At 46.0% G+C, this 23,544-nt stretch overlaps 1 protein-coding gene across 6 annotated transcripts in view; it reads right to left on the bottom strand.

Annotated features, from left to right (window-relative positions):
- Positions 1-12,896: 12,896 nt before the first annotated feature.
- Positions 12,897-23,544, bottom strand: part of MSRA (methionine sulfoxide reductase A) — a 468,843-nt gene continuing 458,195 nt past the window's right edge. For all 6 annotated transcript variants that reach the window (XM_077489272.1, XM_077489270.1, XM_077489273.1 and 3 more), the window contains one exon: positions 12,897-13,323. In XM_077489272.1, coding sequence (XP_077345398.1) covers positions 13,162-13,323 — 162 coding nt within the window. In that variant the 3' untranslated portion in view covers positions 12,897-13,161. The remainder of the gene's footprint in view (positions 13,324-23,544) is intronic.

The following is a 23,544-nucleotide window of genomic DNA, read 5'->3' as shown; positions in this document are numbered from 1 at the left end:
GGAGGAGCATGAAGCTTGGTTGCAGAAAGTTTTCCAACGATTACACACCGAGAGGCTGAAGCTGTCGTTAGAGAAGTGCCAATTCTACCAAACTTTGGTCACGTATCTGGGGCATATAGTGTTAGCCGAGGGAATAGCTACTGACACTCAGAAGATGGAGGCCGTTACTTCCTGGCCTTGCCCAAGCACTGTCATTGAGTTGAGGTCGTTTCTGGGTTTCTGCTCTTACTATAGAAAATTTGTGAAGAACTTCTCACAGATTGCCCGGCCATTGAACAAGCTTTTACAGAAACAAACGGAGGGGGGTCAGCAGAAAGCTCAGAAGGGAGGCCGAAGGAAGCCCCACGAGTCTATTCAAGAGCAATGGACGGTGAAGCGTGAAAGGGCTTTTGAACAACTGAAGAGGAGCCTTGTTGAAGCACCGGTGTTGGCCTACGCTGATCCATCTAAACCTTATGAATTGCACGTGGATGCCAGCAGAGGTGGCCTTGGAGGAGTGTTGTATCAGAAGTCAGAGGAGAGACTCCACCCAGTGGCCTATGTGAGTCCCAGTCTCACCCCCCTGAGAAGAACCATCCTGTATACAATTTGGAGTTCTTGGCCCTCAAGTGGGCCGTGGTAGATAAGCTACAAGACTATCTGTTTGGAGCTACCTTTGTGGTGAAGACTGACAACAACCCCTTGACTTACCTACTGTCCACTGCCAAGCTGGATGGCACTGGACATCGGTTGTTAGCAGCTCTGTCTGAATTCCAGTTTAGTTTGAAATACTGAGCAGGAGTGGAAAATTGAGACGCTGATGCTCTTTCCCAAGGTCTCATTTCACCAATGCTGGCCAGAAGAGTTGGGTCCATTTACTCTTGAAAGGAGTACAGGATGTCTGTCAAGGGGTAGAGCATAAACACAGAGGGGCCACAGGGGCAGAAGCTGTGGGAGTCACCCCTTCGGGAGTACCAAGATGTTACTGTGATTTGACCCAAGTGGGTAGCCAAGAATTGCCTCAGCTGACAAGAGGATATGAGATGGGAAGATCCATTGGGGAGTCTTATAAGGAAATCATTCGCTGCCCAGGACCCCCAGATACTGTTGAATAGCCCCATTGAGGGGGCCAAAGTAGTCCATAGAGAGTGGAAATTAATGCGGTTGGAGTCATATACCGGAGAGGTCCATGCCAAGAACCAGGAGGTGTTTGTCAACTGTTCCTCTCTGAGAAACACTAAATAATAGTGTTGACCACTCTTCATGATGATCATAGTCACTTATGACTATAGAACCTTCCAGTTAGTCAGGGATCGATTTTACTGGCCGTCCATGAGAACTGAGGTGGAAAGCTACTGTCGCACTTGCATTAGATGCATTCAGATGAATTTTAATCTAAAAGTGGCTTATGGGAAAGCCAAGGAAGCCCCTACCATCAGAAAACAGAGGAACAAGAAAAACTTTGATCTCAAAGTGAGGATTCAGGATTTACAACCTGGAGATCGAGTGTTGTTGCGCAATCTAGGGGTGCCTGGAAAACATATGCTGGCTGATCTATGGCGTTCTCAACACTACATTTTCTGTAAAGGACTACCTGGGCTCCCTGTGTACCAGATTCTGCCTGAAGGGAAGACTTGGCATCAAAACCATTTGCTGCCTATATCTGAGGCTGTCCAAGTACCCCCATCCTCTTGCTTAGAGACCTATCAGTTCCCTACACTAAGGCCTAGGGTCAGAAAGCTGCCTACCCATGCCACCTGAAGAGGAGAGCGATGTCGAAGAATTAACCCTTGATTGGTTGTGGGTTTCTCCTTTGGAAGACAATCACTCCTGGGACTGAGGAGTAAGACAGTCAGGGGACACCCTTTAGGAGGAAGACATGCCTCCCATTGCAGGAAAATGAAACACCAGATCTTCACTCACTAAGAGGAGACGAGGAAGTCAAGATGGAATCCAATGAAGTATCTAATGTGATGGAGACTCCCACTGCTCCTACGAATGCAGCAGAGACAAAGACTGTTCTTGAACTAGAACCTGAACCAGGACCTGAACAGGAACCTGAGCCAGAGCCTGATTCAGAACTTGAGCCTGGATCCGGATGTCGTTTCCGGGGAACAGATCGGGGACCGGAGCCACTGAAAAATATCTACTCTAGGTTGAGACAAAAAATATGTCCTCCAAAAAGACTGAAGTATGATACCTTTGGGGAAAATTCTGACAAATTTATCCTTACCGCTCAATGTTCTCGTCAAGCACTTGCCTCCTTTATTGAACCTTTAGTAAAGGAAGACCTTGATCCACCTTCTGATGCTACTGGGTGGGCCACTAATTTGTTATTATTTTGTGACTGGCCAATATAACTTTGCCTGATGATGTATATAATTTACTGTTAGAAGACCCTTCTTTGGGTCATTTGTTGGCTGTTACAACTTCTGGTTTGTCAGGTGATTAATCATTCACTTTCTCATGATACAGTAAGGTGATCCCACAGGTTGTGTTCTGTCTTCAGGGGCCAGGACTTTCAAGTGGGGGAAGGATGTAGCAATGTGGACTATAATTGCAAAGTGCTGTGATCCCCTGTTGTTCCTGTATATTGTACCCCTGCTCTAGTGTCCAGTATCCCTAACTGAAATCATATTTGTGAGCCAAACGAAATTTTCCACTATTTGTCATGTTACAACCAAAAAACGTAAAAAAAAATTTGGGGGATTTTATGTGATAGGGTCATTGTCCTGTTGGAAGGTGAACCTCTGCCCAGTCTTAAGTCTTTTGCAGACTCTAACGGGTTTTCTTCTAAGACTGCCCTGTATTTGGCACCATCCATAATGCTGCCACCACCATGTTTCACGGTGGGGATGGTGTGTTCAGGGTGATGTGTAGTGTTAGTTTTCCGCCACACATAGTGTTTTGCTTTTAGGCCAAAAAGATAAATTCTGGTCTCATCTGACCAGAGCACCTTCTTCCACATGGCCTCTCACAAACTGCAAACTGGATTTCTTATGGCTTTCTTTCAACAATGGCTTTATTCTTACCACTTTTTCATAAAGGCCAGATGTGTGGAGAGCACAACTAATGATTTTCCTGTGGACGGACTGTGCTGTGGATCTCTGCAGCTCCTCCAGTTACCATGGGCTTCTTGGCTGCTTCTCTGATGAATGCTCTCCTTGCCCGGCCTGTCAGTTTAGGTGTACCACCATGTCTTGGAAGGTTTGCAGTTGTGCCATCATTTTTTCAATTTTTTGGATGATGGATTGAAAAGTGTTCTGTGAGATCTTCAAAGCTTGGAATATTGTTTTAAACCTAACCCTGCTTCCCCATCTTTATCCCTGACCTGTCTGGTATGTTCTTTGGCCTTCATGATGCTGTTTGTTCCCTAAGGTTCTCTAACAAACCTCTGAGGGCATCACAGAACAGTTGTATTTATACTGAGATTAAATTACACACAGGTGGACTCTATATACTAATTAGGTGACTTCTAAAGGCAATTGGGGGCTGAATACAAATACATGCCACACTTTTCAGATATTTGTTTGTAAAAAAAATTGGGAAAACCATTTATCATTTTCCTTCCACTTCACAATTATGTGCCACTTTGTGTTGGTCTATCACATAAAATCTCAATAAAATACATTTACGTTTTTGGCTGTAACATGACAAAATGTGGAAACTTTCAAGGGGTATGAATACTTTTTTCAAGGCCATGTAAATATTGTTCTGGTTAAAGGTGCAGTAGGTAGTGACAAGTGTAAGAAAATAAATCAGATGGTGTCACGGGGTGAATAGGGGTATACATCGGTGTCACAGAGCTAGGGAGGGGCTCCAGATGGTGTCATAGGGCTGACAATGAGTACCAGATAAGTGTTATAGGGATAAGGAGAAGTACAAGATGTCACAGGGGCAAGGAGGAGTAGCAGATGGTGTCACAGGGGCAAGTAGGAGTAGCAGATGGTGCCAAAGGGAAAAGTGAGGAGGGGTATCAGTTAGAGACACGGGGGTGGTTAGGAGGGTATCAAATAGTATCAAAGAAGCAAGGTTATTTAGGATGGTGTCACAAGGCTGAGGATGGATACAAGATCAGATGGTGTTAATGGGGTCATAAGCAGTATCAGGAGTGAGGAGGGGCATTAGATGGTGTCACAGGGGTTAGGAGAAATATCTGGTTTGACAAAAGTTTTCAGATGGTGTCACAGTTGTCAGGAAAAGTAACTGGGGTGAGAAATGTTGTCCAATGGTGTCATGAGGTTAAGGAGAGATATCAGAGTTGAGGAGGAGTATCGGCCGGTATCACAGGTGCCAGGATAAATATCTGGGGGTGAGGAATGTTGTCAAATGGTGTCATGAGGTTCAGGAGAGATATCAGAGTTGAGGAGGAGTATCGGCCGGTATCACAGGTGCCAGGATAAATATCTGGGGGTGAGAAATGTTGTCCAATGGTGTCATGAGGTTCAGGAGAGATATCAGAGTTGAGGAGGAGTATCGGCCGGTATCACAGGTGCCAGGATAAATATCTGGGGGTGAGAAATGTTGTCCAATGGTGTCATGAGGTTCAGGAGAGATATCAGAGTTGAGGAGGAGTATCGGCCGGTATCACAGGTGCCAGGATAAATATCTGGGGGTGAGGAATGTTGTCAAATGGTGTCACTGGGGTCAGGATAGTTATCAAGGGTGAGTAGGGGTATCAGAGGGTGTCACAGGGGTTAGGAGAGATTTTGGGGTGCCGAGAGGTGTCAGATGGTGTCACGGGAAACAGGAGAGGTACCAAGGTAAAGAGGGGTATCAGATGGTATCAAAGAGGTGAGGCAATATATTGGATGGTGTCATGGGGGTCAGAAGAAGTATCAAGGTGCAGAGGAGTATCAGATGGTGTCAAAGGAGTCAGGAGAGGTATCGGCGTAAAGACGGGTGTCAGTATCAAAGACGTGAGGAAGAATATTGGATGGTGTCATGGGGGTCAAAAGAGGTATCGGGGTGTGTAGAGGTATCAGATGGTGTCATAGAGGCCAGGAGAGGTATCTGGGAAAGGAGGGACATCAGATAACGTCATGGGTTAGACAAGCTATTATCTCATGGTGTCACAGGGGATAAGAGGGGTATCACATGGTATCAAAAAGGTGAAGAGGTATATGCAATGGTGTCACAGAGGTGAAGAGGGATGTTGGATGGTGTCACAGAGGTAAGGTGGGATATGCAATGGTGTCACAGAAGTGAAGAGGGATGAGGATGGTGTCAGAGGTAAAGTGGGATATCAGATGGGGGTGAAAGAAGCTTCAACTGCTTCCGGCGTAGGGGGCTCATGACACAAAAAAACATTTGAGAACCACTGGGGTGGTGTAAAGGGACGGATGTATTTTGGAGAAAAGAGGTATGAATCCCGAGCCCTGACTCCTTGTCTACATGCTTGTCCTGGGCCAGTGAGTCAAAGTATAGAAAGACAGATGGACCGATAAAGACGGAAGAGAAATGGAATCTTACATAGAGAGAGAGAACAGACGTCAGTCTATAGGGTATATATTTATTTGGTTTTTCAATATCCAAGGAACATTTCTTTTTGTAGCCGAGAACAATAAAAGCGCCATCACATCAAATCTATCTCACTCTAGCATGATGTCATAAAATCTATAGCATGAAATTGCCATGAAATGTCACACTCTAATAGCGGGGATTGATTGTTATCCTTTAGGTAATGGTTTATCAGTAATCAGTATCCCAGTGCAGAAGATCTTTCAAAATGGTGCTGCAATATGTTTTCTAGTTATTTTATGTATATGTGTGTATATATATATATATATATATATATCAGTATAAATCTATATACACACTATATTCTCAAAAGTATTGTGATGCCTGCCTTTACATGAACTTTAATGGCATCCCAGTCTTAGTCTGTAGGGTTCAATATTGAGTTGGCCCAACCTTTAAAGCTATAACAGCTTCAACTCTTCTGGGAAGGCCGTCCACAAGGTTTAGGAGTGTGTCTATGGGAATGTTTGACAAAGCAAGGTCCTGAGTCCTGACCTCATCCCGATAGAACACCTTTGGGATGAATTAGAGTGGAGACTGTGAGACAGGCCTTCTCGTCCAACATCAGTGCCTGACCTCACAAATGCTCTTCTGGTAGAATGGTCAAACATTCCCATAGACACACTCCTAAACCTTGTGTACGGCCTTCCCAGAGGAGTTATAGCTGCTATAGCTGCAAAGGGTGGGCCAACTCAATATTGAACCCTACGGACTAAGACTGGGATGCCATTAAAGTTCATGTAAAGGCAGGCGTCAGGGAAGATGGAAGGCTTTGTAATTGTGGCTATATTTAGGACTGGCAGGCATAGTGCTAAAATATTAAAGAAACAACTCACCTACGCATAATAATGAGTGAGCACAACTCTGCTCCAGTCTGTCCCCAAAGTCCCAGTTGATCCACCATGGTTGCCACTATATAGTTTGTGTGTATATACATATATACACTCACCGTCCACTTTATTAGGTACACCTGTTCAATTGCGTGGTAACACAAACTGCTAATCAGCTAATCACCTGGCAGCAACTCAATGCATTTAGGCATCTAGACGTGGTGAAGGCAACTTGCTGACGTTTAAACCGAACATAAGAATGGGGAAGAAAGGGGATTTAAGTGACTTTGAATGTGGCATGGTTGTTGGTGCCAGACAAGCTGGTCTGAGTATTTCAAAAACTGCTGATCTACTGGGATTCTCATGCACAACCATCTCTCAGATTTACAGAGAATGGTCCAAAAAAGAGAAAATATCCAGTGAGCGGCAGTTGTGTGGGGGAAAATGCCTTGTTGATGTCAGAGGTGAATGGGCAGACTGGTTTGAGAGGATAGAAAGGCAACAGTAACTCAAATAACCACTCTTTACATCCAAGGTATGCAGAATACCTACAGCAGCAGACGATAGACATTTTCGCTATGAATTTGGATCCGAAATCCGTAAACTATATTTCATATTTCGTACAGAATTCGTATGAATGTACGAATTTTCTGGAAATTCGTACAAATTTTAGATTCATACGAAACTAATCACACATTCGTTTAGTACGAATCTAAAATTTGTACGAATTTCCGGAAATTCGTACATTCATACGAATTCTGTAGGAAATAAGAAATTTAGTTTACGAATTTCGGATCCAAATTCATAACGAAAATTCGCAATTGTTACGAAAAGTTAACAAACCTAAAAGTTAAAACCCCAGGAAGTCAGCACAGGGATGGTGGGAACCCCTCATAATGATAAATTCATCATAACGAACATTCGTTATTTTAACGAAAAGTTTACAAATCTAACGAAAATTCGTATTCGAATTGAATTTCAGACACGAATTACACAAATTTCTTTTTTAATACGAAACAGAACGTAAGGAAACGAAACAAATTTTTTGACGGCGTCTATGTCTAGCAGACGACCACACCGGGTGCCACTCCTGTCAGCCAAAAACAGGAAACTGAGGCTACAATTCCCACAGGCTCACCAAAGTTGGACAACAGACAATTGGAAAAACGTTGTCTGGTCTGATGAGTCTCGATTTCAGCTGCGACATTCAGATGGTCGGGTCAGAATTTGGTGTAAACAACATGAAAGCATGGATCCGTCCAACCTTGTATCAACATATCAGGCTGGTGGTGGTAGTGTAATAGTGTGGGGGATATTTTCTTGGCACACTTTGGGCCCCTTAGTACCATCTGAGCATCGTTTAAACCCCACGGCCTACCTGAGTATTGTTGCCGACCATGTCAATCCCTTTATGACTACAGTGTCCCCATCTTCTGATGGCTCCTTCCAGCAGGATAATGCACCATGTCACAAAGCTACAAACATCTCACTACTGGTTTCTTGAACATGGCAATGAGTTCACCGTAGTCCAATGGCCTCCACACTCACCAGATCTCATCCAATAGAGCACTTTTCGGATGTGGTGGAATGGGAGAGTTGCATCATGGATGTACAGCCAACAAATCTGCAGCAACTGCGTGATGCCATCATGTCAATATGGACCAAAATCTCTGAGGGATGTTTCCAACACCTTGTTGAATCTATGCCATGAAGAATGAAGGTAGTTCTGAAGGGAAAAGGGGGTCCAACCCGGTACTGGCAAGGGGTACCAAATAAAGTGGCCAGTGAGTGTATATTCAGCATGTGAGGATACAAGCAACACTAGGGATTAGCTAGCAGGGCACCCGCAGCAAAATTTTGGGATGAGAAAACGAGGCAATCAGTGGACAAGCTATATCCAATAAGGCCACTGAAATGCACAATTTTCATATGCGACTGCTATGCACCTTTTAAAGAGAGAACATATTCCCTTTATTGGGTTATTTAGTTCCGTAGTTCCAGGTGCTCTCCCCAAATAAAAGTGATTTATTATTACACCTGAATATAACGCAGCACGTGGGGTAAATTACCTCGCGCCATCTGTTCAGGCATTCCATGGATACATCTCATTTTAACAACAGAAAAGTTGCTCCGGGTACATGCCAGGCATATGTTTTAGCACGGCTCTGTGTGGTGCGTTTGACTCAGCTAGTGGTAGCTCGCATTTTCAGAAGATAGAACCCAACTAAGTTCCTGATCGGTCGTTTATGATGGAATTCCAAATTTAGCTGAAGAAATAAGGGTACTAAATTGCTCTATATTAGTCTGCAGGGTTTAAAAAAAAAAGAAGAATGCTGACAATAAAGAACTTTTTTCCTGTTTTCGTTAAGCATTTAAATTGCTTTTAGTTTTCAGACTTGCCTGCTGATATGTATCAATCCAAATAAACCCATAGGTAGGATAATGAGGAAACGTGGGATGTTGTGTGCTGAGGAAAACATGAACCCTCACCATTCCTGTCTTGTTGCATCGTACAGTATCTCACGAAAGTGAGTACACCCCTCACATTTTTGTAAATATTTTCTTCTATCTTTTCATGTGACAATGCTGAAGAAATGACACATTGCTACAATGTAAAGTAGTGAGTGTACAGCTTGTATAACAGTGTAAATTTGCTGTCCCCTCAAAATAACTCAACACACAGCCATTAATAATATCTAAACCACTGGCAACAAAAGTGAGTACACCCCTAAGTGAAAATGTCCAACTTGGGCCCAAAGTGTCAATATTTTGGGTGGCCACCATTATTTTCTAGCACTGCCTTAACACTCTTGGGCATGGAGTTCACCAGAGCTTCACAGCTTGTCACTGAAGTCCTCTTCCACTCCTCCATGATGACATCACGGAACTGGTGGATGTTGGAGACCTTGCGCTCCTCCACCTTCTGTTTGAGGATGCCCCACAGATGCTCAATAGGGTTTAGGTCTGGAGACATTCTTGGCCAGTCCATCACCCTTTACCCTCAGCTTCTTTAGCAAGGCAGTGGTTGTCTTGGAGGTGTGTTTGGGGTCGTTATGTTGGAATTCTGCCGTACGGGCCAGTCTCCAAAGGGAGGGGATCGTGCTCGGCTTCAGTATGTCACAGTACTTGTTGGCATTCATGGTTCCCTCAATGAACTGTAGCTCCCCAGTGCCGGCAGCACTCATGCAGTCCCAGACCATGACACTCCCACCACCATGCTTGACTGTAGGCAAGACACACTTGTCTTTGTACTCCTCACCTGGTTGCCGCCACACACCTGGTTGCCATCACACACGCTTGACACCATCTGAACCAAATACGTTTATCTTGGTCTCATCAGACCACAGGACATGGTTCCAGTGTCCTTAATCTGCTTGTCTTCAGCAAACTGTTTGCGGGCTTGTGCATCATCTTTAGAAAAGGCTTCCTTCTGGGACGACAGCCATGCAGACCAATTTGATGCAGTGTTCAGCGTATGGTCTGAGCACTGACTGGCTGACCCCCCAGCCCAGCACTCATAAGTCTATTTCCCAAAGACAACCTCTGGATAGGACGCCGAGCACGTGCACTCAACTTCTTTGGTTGACCATGGTGAGGCCTGTTCTGAGTGGAACCTGTCCTGTTAAATCACTGTATGGTCTTGGTCACCGTGCTGCAGCTCAGCTTCAGGGTCTTGGTAACCTTGACTCCGGGGAGGGAAAATGGCTAATTGGGCCCAATTTGGACATTTTCACTTAGGGGTTTATTCACTTTTGTTGCCAGCGGTTTAGACATTAATGGCTGTGTGTTGCGTTATTTTCAGGGGAGAGCAAATTTACACTGTTATTCAAGCTTTACACTCACTACTTTACATTGTAGAAAAGTATAATTTCTTCAGTGTTGTCACATGAAAAGATATAATAAAATATTAACAAAAATGTGACATACTATATGTATGTATGAGGAACTCCACTGAATCCTGGTGCAATGGCTTCAGTCTCAGCTTCTGTCAATCTAATGGGTACCTTTCTGTTGGCCACTGAAGTCTCCTTATTGGATAATCCGATGTTGAGGAGGCTAGTTGGAGCTCCTGTAATCACTCTGTGCATTTATTGGCCAATGATGCCTCCTCAAAGGCCTTAGCTTCAGCTTCTGCCATTCCACTATCCAATGGGCAACTTTCTAATGGCCACTGATGTCATCTTATTGGATAAGGTGATGTTGAGGAGACAAGAGGCCACTATCCAATGGGCAACTTTTTATTGGCCATGGTTGCCTCATCATTGGATTACTTAAGGTTGAGAAGGCTAGCTGGTGCCCCAGTCATCCCACTATCCAATGGGCATGTCTCTATTAGCCACTGAAGTCTCCCTATTGGGCAATCTGATGCTGAGGAGGATAATTGGTGCTCCTGTAATACCTCTGTCTAATGGACAACTTTCTAATAACCACTGAAGTCTTCTTATTGGATAAAGCAATGCTTAGGAGACTAGTTTGTGCTCCTGCCTTCACTCTATGCTATGGGCATCTTTCTTAATGGCCAGGTATGTCTCCTCAATGTCAGCTTCTGTCATCCCACTATCCAATGGGCAAATTTCTAAAGGCCACTGAAGTCTTCTTAGTGAATAAACCAATGCAGAGGAGGCTAGTTGGTGCTCCTGTTATCACTCTACTCAAAAGGCATTTTTTTTATTGGCCAAGGATGCCTCCTCAATGGCCTCAACTTCAGCTTCTCCCATCCAACTATCCAGTGGCCATTGATGTCACCTTAATGGATAAACAGATGCTGAGGTGGCTAGTTGGTGCCCCTGCCATTCCTTTATCCAATGGGCTACTTTTTATTGGCCACGGATGTCTCATCACTGGATTATTTGAGAAGGCTAGCTGGTGCTCCAGTCATCCCACTATCCAAAGGGTATCTCTCTATTAGCCACTGAAGTCTCCCTGTTGGACAATCGAATGCTGAGGAGGCTGGTTGGTGCTCCTGTCATCCCTTCTATCCAATAGGCATCTTTTTTATTGGCCACTAACATCTTCACCTTGTATTATATAATGTTGGGAAGGCTAGCTGGTGCTTCAGTCATCCCAATATCCCACTAACACTTTCTTTCCTTTTTGGATAATCTGATGTTGAAGAGGCTAGTTGGTGCTCCTGTGATTCTACTATTCAACTTTTCTATTGATCGCTGAGATCTTATCATTGGGTGAGCAATCTCTGAAGAGCAGTGGTCATCAACCCTGTCCTCAGGGCCCACTAACAGGCCAGGTTTTATGTATTTCCTTGGGGAGATGCAGACTAGAATAGTGCAATCACTGAGCAGCAAATTATATCACCTGTGATGTATTTCAGTTATCTTGCAAACCTGTTAGGGCCTGTTAGTGGGCCCTGAGGACAGAGTTGATGACCACTGCTGAAGAGGCTAACTGGTGCTCCAGTCATCCCAATATTCAATTAATTCCTTTCTATTGATCGCTGAGGTCTTATCATTGGATGATTAGATGTTGGAAAGGCTAACTGGTGCTCTTCAACCCAGTATTTGATGGGAACCTTTCTAATGGTAGCTGAGGTCTTATGATTGCAAAGTGAGATGTTGAAGGGGCTAACTGGTGTATCTGGTTATCTCACTATTTAATGGGCACCTTTCTAATGGCTGCTGAGGTCTTATCTTTGGATAATCAGACTCTGAAGAGGCTAACTTGAGCCTGATTCCACTATTTGATGGGCACTTTTATTTTTGCTGCTGAAGTCTTCTTATTTGATAATTTGACGATGAAGAACCTAGCTGGTGCTCCAGCCATCCCATTGTCCAATGGGCACCTTTCTATTGGCCACTGAGGTCTTTTCTTCGAATAATCCGATGACAAAAAAAGCTAGCTGGTGCTCCAGCCATCCCATGACCCATTATTATATTACATTTTCTTATTGGATAATCTGCTGTTGAGCAGGTACTCCTGCCATCCTTTTAATCAGTGGACACTAAGGTCTGCCCCTGGGACCAGTGCCAGGGCAAGGTTATTTAGCACCCCCTTCCTCAAAAAAAAATCTAACAAAAATTCTCCCTCCTCCCAATAAAAATCCCCCCATCCAAGCACACATTTTCCCCCATCCCTTCTCCAAGCACACATCCTCTCTCTTTCCTTATCTCCCCTCCAAGTACAACCCCCCCCAGCACAAATATTCCCCAATCGCGCCTACTAGCACAAATTCTCTGCCCAAATCCGCCCTACTAAATGTTCCCTCTTAATACAAATTCCCTCTCTTAAATCCCCTGCTTCTAGCACAATCCCCCAGTTCCCTTTCCTAGTACAAGTCCCCTCCCCGCAAGCACAAATTCCTGGTGATCCCACCTCCTGGCACAAATCACCCCCCCCCCCCCAAATTTCCCCTCCTAGAACAAATCTCCTCATGGTGCCCCTCCACCTCCCATGATACCAGCGCCCTGGGTAGTCACACCTCCTGCCCACCTCCCCCTTTCTTGTTCTGGCCTTGACTGGTACATTTGATTTGAACCCATGCTGAAGTAAATCTAATAAGATATTATTTAGTACAGGACTGATTGATGAAAAAGGAATCACACAAAGCAGCTATTTCTCATAGCAAATACATTTATTGCTTGCACAAGTAATGTGAATATTCAACAGTAAAGCTTGAAGGAAAGTCCAGATTATCAATGCTGCTGTATACATTGATTGTCCTGAGAAAATACATATTTGGTGGGAAGCTCAAAAAAGATAATGGCTGCGAGACACCTGACCTGGTGAAAAACCTAGAAGTCCCAGCATGCACTGCCCACCAACATTGTAGTAGGCATGCTGGGAGCAGGCACCTAACCCTACACTACGTTATCAAGGATTACTTGAGACCGATTGGGCAGGAGACGCCAGTACCGCCCAGTCCACAGTACCCATTGGGTATCTTGCTCAGATACTGCTGGTGATAATCCTCTGCATAGTAGAAGGAGGTCTCCTCTCGGATTTCAGTGGTAATATTTCCATATCCTTTCGCAGTCAATTCCTGTAAGAAAAAAAATACAATTAAAATAAGAAGGCCAGTCTGATTAATTAGCAGCAGGGGCATTGCTAGGTCTACAAAAGATATGGGGCTAGAGCCCATAGCAGCGGTAAATTCATACATTTGGGAGGGCATACACATGTATATAATTTACGTGTTTGTGTGTATATATATATATATATATATATATATATATATATATATATATATATATATATATATATATACACACACATACACACACATACATATATATATACAGTGGTGTGAAAAAGTGTTTGCCCCCTTCCTCATTTCCTGTTCCTTTGCATGTTTGTCACACTTAAGTGTTTCGGAACATCAAACCAATTTAAACAATAGTCAAGGACAACACAAGTAAACACAAAATGCAATTTGTAAATGAAGGTGTTTATTATTAAAGGTGAAAAAAAATCCAAACCATCATGGCCCTGTGTGAAAAAGTGATTGCCCCCCTTGTTAAAACATACTATAACTGTGGTTGTCCACACCTGAGTTCAATTTCTCTAGCCACACCCAGGCCTGATTATTGCCACACCTGTTCACAATCAAGGCATCACTTAAATAGGAGCTGCTTGACACAGTAAGGTCCACCAGAAGATCCTTAAAAGCTACACATCATGCCGAGACCCAAAGAAATTCAGGAACAATTGAGAAAGAAAGTAATTGAGATCTATCAGTCTGGAAAGGGTTATAAAGCCATTTCCAAAGCTTTGGGAATCCAGCGAACTACAGTGAGAGCCATTATCCACAAATGGCGAAGACATGGAACAGTGGTGAACCTTCCCAGGAGTGGCCGGCCGCTCCAAAATTACCCCAAGAGCGCAGCGACGACTCATCCAAGAGGTCACAAAAGACCCCACAACAACGTCCAAGGAACTGCAGGCCTCACTTGCCTCAGTTAAGGTCAGCGTTCATGCCTCCACCATCAGGAAAAGACTGGGCAAAAATGGCCTGCATGGCAGAGTTCCAAGGAGAAAACCACTGCTGAGCAAAAAGAACATCAAAGCTCTTCTCAATTTCTCCACAACACATCTTGATGATCCCCAAGACTTTTGGGACAACATTCTGTGGAGCGATGAGACAAAAGTGGAACTCTTTGGAAGGTGTGTGTCCAAGTATATCTGGCGTAGAAGGAACACTGCATTTCATAAAAAGAACATTATACCAACAGAAAAATATGGTGGTGGTAGTGTGAGGCCGCGTACACACGCGGGGACTGTTCGCCCAACTTTGTCCGCTGAACAGTGTTTCGGCGGACAGTCCGCTCGTGTGTGGGCTTTCAGAGGACAGTTTCAGCGAACAGTCTGCTGAACAAAGTTTTTCGGAAATTCCGAAAAACTGTCCGCTGAAACTTTGTTTCAGCGAACAGTCCCCTCGTGTGTAGGCTTGTTCGTCAAACTAAGTTCCGCGCATGCTCAGAAAGGATTTACACGCCGAAAGTTGTATTGCAGTGTATAGGACGTCGTATTTTTCGTCCCGTCGTACGTGCCGTTCACGTCATCGCGCACGGTTTCAGCGGACTGTTCGTTCGTCGTGTGTGGGCAAGTCCGTCCATGCTAATTTTGAGCGGACTGTCCGCTGAAACTGTTTGACGGACAAAGTTGAGCGAACAGTCCCCGCGTGTGTATGCGGCCTGATGGTCTGGGGCTGTTTTGCTGCTTCAGGACCTGGATGACTTCCTGTGATAAAAGGAACTATGAATTCTGTTGTCTACCAAGAGATCCTGAAGGAGAATGTCCGACCATCTGTTTGTGTACTCAAGCTGAAACGAACTTGGGTTCTGCAGCAGGACAATGATCCTAAACACACCAGCAAGTCCACCACCGAATGGCTGAAGAAAAACAAAATGAAGACTTTGGAGTGGCCTAGCCAAAGTCCTGACCTGAATCCTATTGAGATGTTGTGGTATGACCTTAAAAAGGCCATTCATGCTCGAAAACCCTCTAATGTAACTGAATTAGGACAATTCTGCAAAGATGAGTGGGCCAAAATTCCTCCAGGACGCTGTAAAAGCCTCATTGCATGTTATCGCAAACGCTTGGTTGCAGTTGTTGCTGCTAAGGGTGGCCCAACCAGTTATTAGGTTTAGGGGGCAATCACTTTTTCACACAGGGCCATGATGGTTTGGATTTTTTTTCACCTTTAATAATAAACACCTTCATTTACAAATTGCATTTTGTGTTTACTTGTGTTGTCCTTGACTATTGTTTAAATTGGTTTGATGTTCCGAAACACTTAAGTGTGACAAACATGCAAAGGAACAGGAAATGAGGAAGGGGGCAAACACTTTTTCACACCACTGTATGTATTATATTATATGATCATTACATCGGGGTCCCCAGACAGCCTGCCCCTTACATCAGGTTCCCCAGAGCATCCCCTTACATCAGGGTCCCCAGAGAGCCCCCCTTAAATCAGGGTCCCCAGAGAGCCTTCCTACTTACATCAGGTTCCCCAGAGCCTGCCCCTTACATCCGGTTCCTCAGAGCATCCCCTTACATCAGGGTCCCTAGAGAGCATCCCCTTACATCAGGGTCCCCAGAGAGCATCACCTTACATCAGGGTCCCCAGAGAGCCCGCCCCTTACATCAGGGTCCCCAGAGAGCCTGCCCCTAACATCATGTTCCCCAGAGCCTGCCCCTTACATCCGGTTCCTCAGAGCATCCCCTTACATCAGGGTCCCTAGAGAGCATCCCCTTACATCAGGGTCCCTAGAGAGTATCCCCTTACATCAGGGTCCCTAGAGAGCATCCCCTTACATCAGGGTCCCCAGAGAGCCTTCCTACTTACATCAGGTTCCCCAGAGAGCCCCCCTTAAATCAGGGTCCCCAGAGAGCATCCCTACTTACATCAGAGTCCCCAGAGAGCCCCCTCTTACATCAGAGTCCCCAGAGAGACCCCTCTTACATCAGAGTCCCCAGAGAGACCCCTCTTACATCAGAGTCCCCAGAGAGCCCCCTCTTACATCAGAGTCCCCAGAGAGCCCCCTCTTACATCAAAGTCCCCAGAGAGCCCCCTCTTACATCAGAGTCCTCAGAGAGCCCCCCTCACATCAGGGTCCCCAGAGAGCCCCCTATTACATCAGAGTCCCCAGAGAGCCCCTTACATCAGGGTTGCCAGAGAGCCCCCCTTACATCAAGGTTCCCAGAGAGACCCCTCTTACATCACAGTCCCCAGAGAGCCTTTCCCTTTACATCAGAGTTCTCAGAGAGCTCCCCCCTTACATCGGGGTCCCCAGACAGCTCCCCCCTTACATCAGGGTCCTCAGAGAGCCTCCCCTTTACATCAGTGTCCCCAAAGAGCCTCCCTACTTACATCAGGGTCCCCAGCGAGCCTCCCTACTTACATCAGGGTTCCCAGAGAGCCTCCCTTCTTACATCAGGGTCCCCAGAGAGTCTCCCTTCTTACATCAGGGTCCACAGAGAGCCTCCTCTTACATCAGGGTCCTCAGAGAGCCTCCCTTACATCAGGGTCCCCAGAGAGCCCCCTCTTACATCAGAGTCCCCAGAGAGCCCCTCTTACATCAGAGTCCTCAGAGAGCCCCCCCCCACACCAGGGTCCCCAGAGAGCCCCCTCTTATATCAAAGTCCCCAGAGAGCCCCCCCTCTTACATCAGGGTTGCCAGAGAGCCCCCCTTACATCAGAGTCCCCAGAGAGCTCCCCCTTACATCAGGGTCCCCAGAGAGCCCCCCCTTACATCAGGGTCCCCAGAGAGCCCCCCCTTACATCAGGGTCCCCAGAGAGCCCCCCCCTTACATCAGGGTCCCCAGAGAGCTCCCCCCTTACATCAGGGTCCCCAGAGAGCTCCCCCTTACATCAGGGTCCCCAGAGAGCCTCCCCTTTACATCAGGGTCCCCAGAGAGCCCCTTCTTACAACAGGGTCCCCAGAGAGCCCCTCCTTACCTCAGAGTCCCCAGAGGGAGAGCGGGCAATGAGAGATGATGCAAACTATCTGCTGCCCGCAGCTGCATAGTGACGACAGAACATCTGTTATGCAGGGCAGGCGGTGAGAGAGATGATGTCATCTCTCTGCTCTCACGCCCGCCTGCCGCTTGGTCGGCTCTGTGCTGCCCGTCCACTCTCCGCTCTCCCGTGCTACCTGTTCTGCCCGCCAAATCTCCCGTGCTGGCCACCCACCGTTTGGATGGCTCTCCCATGCAGCCCATCCAATCTCTGCTCTCCCGTGCAGCCCGTCCACTCTGTGTTCCCCTGTGCAGCCCGTTCTGCCTGCCAGCTCTCCCGTTCTGTCTGCTGGCTCTGTTATGTGACCTAGCTGCAGAGAGGTTGGGGACTCCTGCAGAGACTCGGGGCTATAGCCCCAGTAGCCACCCCCTAGCGACCCCACTGATTAGCAGGATATTGTATAAGAATGAGGAAAGTCAGAAATTACAAAATTAGAATCAAATCTTTTCCCTTATTACTTTGTTACGGGAGTGTGGCTATTACACAGTTCAGGACATAACGTATAAAGCTATTTTGCCTGTAACCAGCCTCTACAGTGCTTCCTGGTGATTGGCAGCTCACCTTATGCACAGTAAATCGAGCTTTTGCATTGTATCATGGGAGATGTTGTTGTACCCAGTAGTGACTGAGCCAGTAAAGGGCAAACGTGTTAAAGTGTAGGCAAAACTTTTCACTTTAGTTTTGGATAGAGTGGGGAAGGGTTATGCTGGCCATGCACTATATGAAAAATCGTCCGAAATTCGATCATTTGGCCAGTTCCTTCGTTTTTCGGCCAGTTAATGGGCATAAAATCGAAAATTGTTAGAAGGTTTTTGAGCCGAAAAAACGAAGGACAAGTTTGTAAATTTTCAGCCGAAGAGCGATAACTTGAAAGGTTAATGTGCTTCCCCTCTGAACTGTTGGCACCATGTATATGTAAAAAAAAAAAAAAAAAAAGATTCATTTATGTCCACTGATCGATTTATCAGTCATTAGTACAGCCGCCCTCCCACATTTCAAAAGTACAGAGACCCCCAGTACATACCCTCCTCAGTACAGGCTCCCTCCCCCCCAGTATACACTTCCACAGTATATAGCCCCCCCCCGCTCCCCAGCACACAATATATTTATATATATATATATATATATATATATATATATATATTTTTTTTTTTTATATAATAAAAAATGAAAGTTACACCCAAGTACATATATGCACACATGAACCTAAACGCCTACATGTTGGGGCGCCTAGGCACACGCCACAGCGAGAGCAATGTTTCTAGCACCAGACTTGCCCCCGTAACACTAAAACTGATGACCTATAGGGGGGCTTTTTAACCACTTAAGGCCAGGAAGATTTAGCTCCCTCCTGACCAGGCCATTTTTTTGCGATTTGGCACTGCGTCACTTTAACTGACAACTGCGCAGTCGTGCGACACTGCAAACAAAATTGACGTCCTTTTTTTCCCCACAAATAGAGCTTTTGTTTGGTGGCTTTGATCACCTCTGCGGTTTTTATTTTTTGTGCTATAAACTAAAAAATGAGCGACAATTTTGAAAAAACAAAAAACAATATTGTTTACTTTTTGCTATAATAAATATCCAGAAAAAATAATAATAATGTAAAGATAAAAAAATGTCTTCATCAGGTTAGGCCAATATGTATTCTACATATTTTTGGTAACAAAAAAAAATAAATTATTGGAGTTACCACTATTTTATTCTCTAGGGTGTCTGCTTTCACAAAACATACCTCCCAACGTTTTGAGATGGAAATGAGGGACACCTAATAGCAAATGTACGTAGGCATCGAACACACCCTCTGCCACGCCTCCTTAAAGGACAATTAACCAAAAAAAAAAAAGTTAATGAAATCCACAAGTGACTTTTTTTTTTTTACCACTACTCTTCTTTTATATTGGCTTTTAAAATTTACAAATGCAGCAATTTAGAATTTAGATGAAAGGATTAGCAAGGGGAAACACTTTTTGAAAGATAAAAAGTGAATTTTATATACAACTATATAGATCAGACCCAAATGAGGGACAAATGAGAGGGGAAGAGGGACAGAGGGACATTGTTTCAAATCAGGGACAGTTGGGAGCTATGAGAAAATATATCAAGCTTTGGAGTTTTATGTAATCTTCAGGGCTAAAAAAACAAACAAAACAAAAGTGTGCAAGAAAACGCAAAAATCAGCTCGGACACCGAAAAAGGTTAAGCAATGACAAGGCTATCAGGGACAGTTGGGAGCTAGGAGAAAATATATCATGCTTTTATATAGTTACATAGTAGGCACAGTGGTGTTGTGGGTAGCACTCTCGCCTAGCAGTAAAAAGGGTCGCTGGTTCGAATCCCAACCACAACACTAATGCAGGGTGTGTCATCCTTCATGTGTTGTTCTCAGGGTGTGTGTCATCCTACATGTGTTGTTCTCAGGGTGTGTGTCATCCTTCATGTGTTGTTCTCAGGGTGTGTGTCATCCTACATGTGTTGTTCTCAGGGTGTGTGTCATCCTTCATGTGTTGTTCTCAGGGTGTGTGTCATCCTTCATGTGTTGTTCTCAGGGTGTGTGTCATCCTTCATGAGTTGTTCTCAGGGTGTGTGTCATCCTTCATGTGTTGTTCTCAGGGTGTGTGTCATCCTTCATGTGTTTTTCTCAGGGTGTGTGTCACCCTTCATGTGTTTTTCTCAGGGTGTGTGTCATCCTTCATGTGTTGTTCTCAGGGTGTGTGTCATCCTTCATGTGTTGTTCTCAGGGTGTGTGTCATCCTTCATGTGTTTTTCTCAGGGTGTGTGTCATCCTTCATGTGTTGTTCTCAGGGTGTGTGTCATCCTTCATGTGTTGTTCTCAGGGTGTGTGTCATCCTTCATGTGTTCTTCTCAGGGTGTGTGTCATCCTTCATGTGTTGTTCTCAGGGTGTGTGTCATCCTTCATGTGTTCTTCTCAGGGTGTGTCATCCTTCATGTGTCCTTCTCAGGGTGTGTGTCATCCTTCATGTGTCCTTCTCTGGGTGTGTCATCCTCCATGTGTCCATCTCAGGGTTTGTGTCATCCTTCATGTGTTCTTCTCAGGGTGTGTGTCATCATCCATGTGTCCTTCTCAGGGTGTGTGTCATCCTCCATGTGTCCTTCTCAGGGAGTGTGTCATCCTTCATGTGTTGTTCTCAGGGTGTGTGTCATCCTTCATGTGTTGTTCTCAGGGTGTGTGTCATCCTCCATGTGTCCTTCTCAGGGTGTGTGTCACCCTTCATGTGTCCTTCTCAGGGTGTGTGTCATCCTTCATGTGTTCTTCTCAAGGTGTGTGTCATCCTTCATGTGTTCTTCTCAAGGTGTGTGTCATCCTTCATGCGTCCTTCTCAGGGTGTGAGTCATCCTTCATGCGTCCTTCTCAGGGTGTGTGTCATCCTTCATGTGTCCTTTTCAGGGTGTGTGTCCTCCTCCACGTGTTCTTCTCAGGATGTGTGTCATCCTTCGTGTGTTCTTCTCAGGGTGTGTGTCATCCTCCATGTGTTCTTCTCAGGGTGTGTGTCATCCTCCATGTGTTCTTCTCAGGGTGTGTGTCATCCTCCATGTGTTCTTCTCAGGGTGTGTGTCATCCTCCATGTGTTCTTCTCAGGGTGTGTGTCATCCTTCATGTGTCCTTCTCAGGGTGTATGTCATCCTTCATGTGTCCTTCTCAGGGTGTGTGTCATCCTTCATGTGTTCTTCTCAGGGTGTGTGTCATCCTTCATGTGTTCTTCTCAAGGTGTGTGTCATCCTCCATGTATCCTTCTCAGGGTGTGTGTCCTCCTCCACGTGTTCTTCTCAGGATGTGTGTCATCCTTCGTGTGTTCTTCTCAGGGTGTGTGTCATCCTCCATGTGTTCTTCTCAGGGTGTGTGTCATCCTCCATGTTTTTTTCTCAGGGTGTGTGTCATCCTCCATGTGTCCTTCTCAGGGTGTATGTCATCCTTCATGTGTCCTTCTCAGGGTGTGTGTCATCCTTCATGTGTTCTTCTCAGGGTGTGTGTCATCTTCCATGTGTCCTTCTCAGGGTGTATGTCATCCTCCATGTGTCCATCTCAGGGTTTGTGTCATCCTTCATGTGTTCTTCTCAGGGTGTGTGTCACCCTCCATGCCCTGGTCCATAGATGGGTGGTGAACTGGTTAAAGTAGGTGTGTGTCACCCTCCATGTGTCCTTCTCAGGGTGTGTGTCATCCTCCATGTGTTCTTCTCAGGGTGTGTGTCATCCTTCATGCGTCCTTCTCAGGGTGTGTGTCATCCTCCATGTGTCCTTCTCAGGGTGTGTGTCATCCTCCATGTGTCCTTCTCAGGGTGTGTGTCATCCTTCATGTGTCCTTCTCAGGGTGTGTGTCATCCTCTATGTATCCTTCTCAGGGTGTGTGTCATCCTCCATGTATCCTTCTCAGGGTGTGTGTCATCCTCTATGTATCCTTCTCAGGGTGTGTGTCATCCTCCATGTATCCTTCTCAGGGTGTGTGTCATCCTCCATGTATCCTTCTCAGGGTGTGTGTCATCCTCCATGTGTCCTTCTCAGGGTGTGTGTCATCCTCTATGTATCCTTCTCAGGGTGTGTGTCATCCTCCATGTGTCCTTCTCAGGGTGTGTGTCATCCTACATGTGTCCTTCTCAGGGTGTGTGTCATCCTTCATGCGTCCTCCTCAGGGTGTGTGTCACCCTTCATGCGTCCTTCTCAGGGTGTGTGTCACCCTTCATGCGTCCTTCTCAGGGTGTGTGTCATCCTCTATGTATCCTTCTCAGGGTGTGTGTCATCCTCCATGTATCCTTCTCAGGGTGTGTGTCATCCTCCATGTATCCTTCTCAGGGTGTGTGTCATCCTCCATGTGTCCTTCTCAGGGTGTGTGTCATCCTTCATGTGTCCTTCTCAGGGTGTGTGTCATCCTCCATGTATCCTTCTCAGGGTGTGTGTCATCCTCTATGTATCCTTCTCAGGGTGTGTGTCATCCTCCATGTGTCCTTCTCAGGGTGTGTGTCATCCTACATGTGTCCTTCTCAGGGTGTGTGTCATCCTCCACGTGTCCTTCTCAGGGTGTGTGTCATCCTCTATGTATCCTTCTCAGGGTGTGTGTCATCCTCCATGTGTCCTTCTCAGGGTGTGTGTCACCCTTCATGCGTCCTTCTCAGGGTGTGTGTCATCCTCCATGTGTCCTTCTCAGGGTGTGTGTCATCCTCCATGTGTCCTTCTCAGGGTGTGTGTCACCCTTCATGCGTCCTCCTCAGGGTGTGTGTCACCCTTCATGCGTCCTTCTCAGGGTGTGTGTCATCCTCCATGTGTCCTTCTCAGGGTGTGTGTCATCCTTCATGTGTCCTTCTCAGGGTGTGTGTCATCCTTCATGTGTCCTTCTCAGGGTGTGTGTCATCCTCCATGTGTCCTTCTCAGGGTGTGTGTCATCCTCCATGTGTCCTTCTCAGGGTGTGTGTCACCCTTCATGCGTCCTCCTCAGGGTGTGTGTCACCCTTCATGCGTCCTTCTCAGGGTGTGTGTCATCCTCCATGTGTCCTTCTCAGGGTGTGTGTCATCCTTCATGTGTCCTTCTCAGGGTGTGTGTCATCCTTCATGTGTCCTTCTCAGGGTGTGTGTCATCCTCCATGTGTCCTTCTCAGGGTGTGTGTCATCCTCCATGTGTCCTTCTCAGGGTGTGTGTCACCCTTCATGCGTCCTCCTCAGGGTGTGTGTCACCCTTCATGCGTCCTTCTCAGGGTGTGTGTCATCCTCCATGTGTCCTTCTCAGGGTGTGTGTCATCCTCCATGTGTCCTTCTCAGGGTGTGTGTCATCCTTCATGTATCCTTCTCAGGGTGTGTGTCATCCTTCATGTGTCCTTCTCAGGGTGTGTGTCATCCTCCATGTGTCCTTCTCAGGGTGTGTGTCACCCTTCATGCGTCCTCCTCAGGGTGTGTGTCACCCTTCATGCGTCCTTCTCAGGGTGTGTGTCACCCTTCATGCGTCCTTCTCAGGGTGTGTGTCATCCTCCATGTGTCCTTCTCAGGGTGTGTGTCATCCTTCATGTGTCCTTCTCAGGGTGTGTGTCATCCTTCACGTGTTCTTTTCAGGGTGTGTGTCATCCTCCATGTGTCCTTCTCAGGGTGTGTGTCACCCTTCATGCGTCCTCCTCAGGGTGTGTGTCACCCTTCATGCGTCCTTCTCAGGGTGTGTGTCATCCTCCATGTGTCCTTCTCAGGGTGTGTGTCATCCTTCATGTGTCCTTCTCAGGGTGTGTGTCATCCTTCATGTG

This window comes from Lithobates pipiens, unplaced genomic scaffold (genome assembly GCF_037356315.1).
Source record: "Lithobates pipiens isolate NorthernLeopardFrog02 unplaced genomic scaffold, aLitPip1_a1.2 Scaffold_18, whole genome shotgun sequence".
NCBI classification, from domain to species: Eukaryota; Metazoa; Chordata; class Amphibia; order Anura; family Ranidae; genus Lithobates; species Lithobates pipiens.
This window is presented reverse-complemented; position numbering and strand designations above follow the sequence as displayed.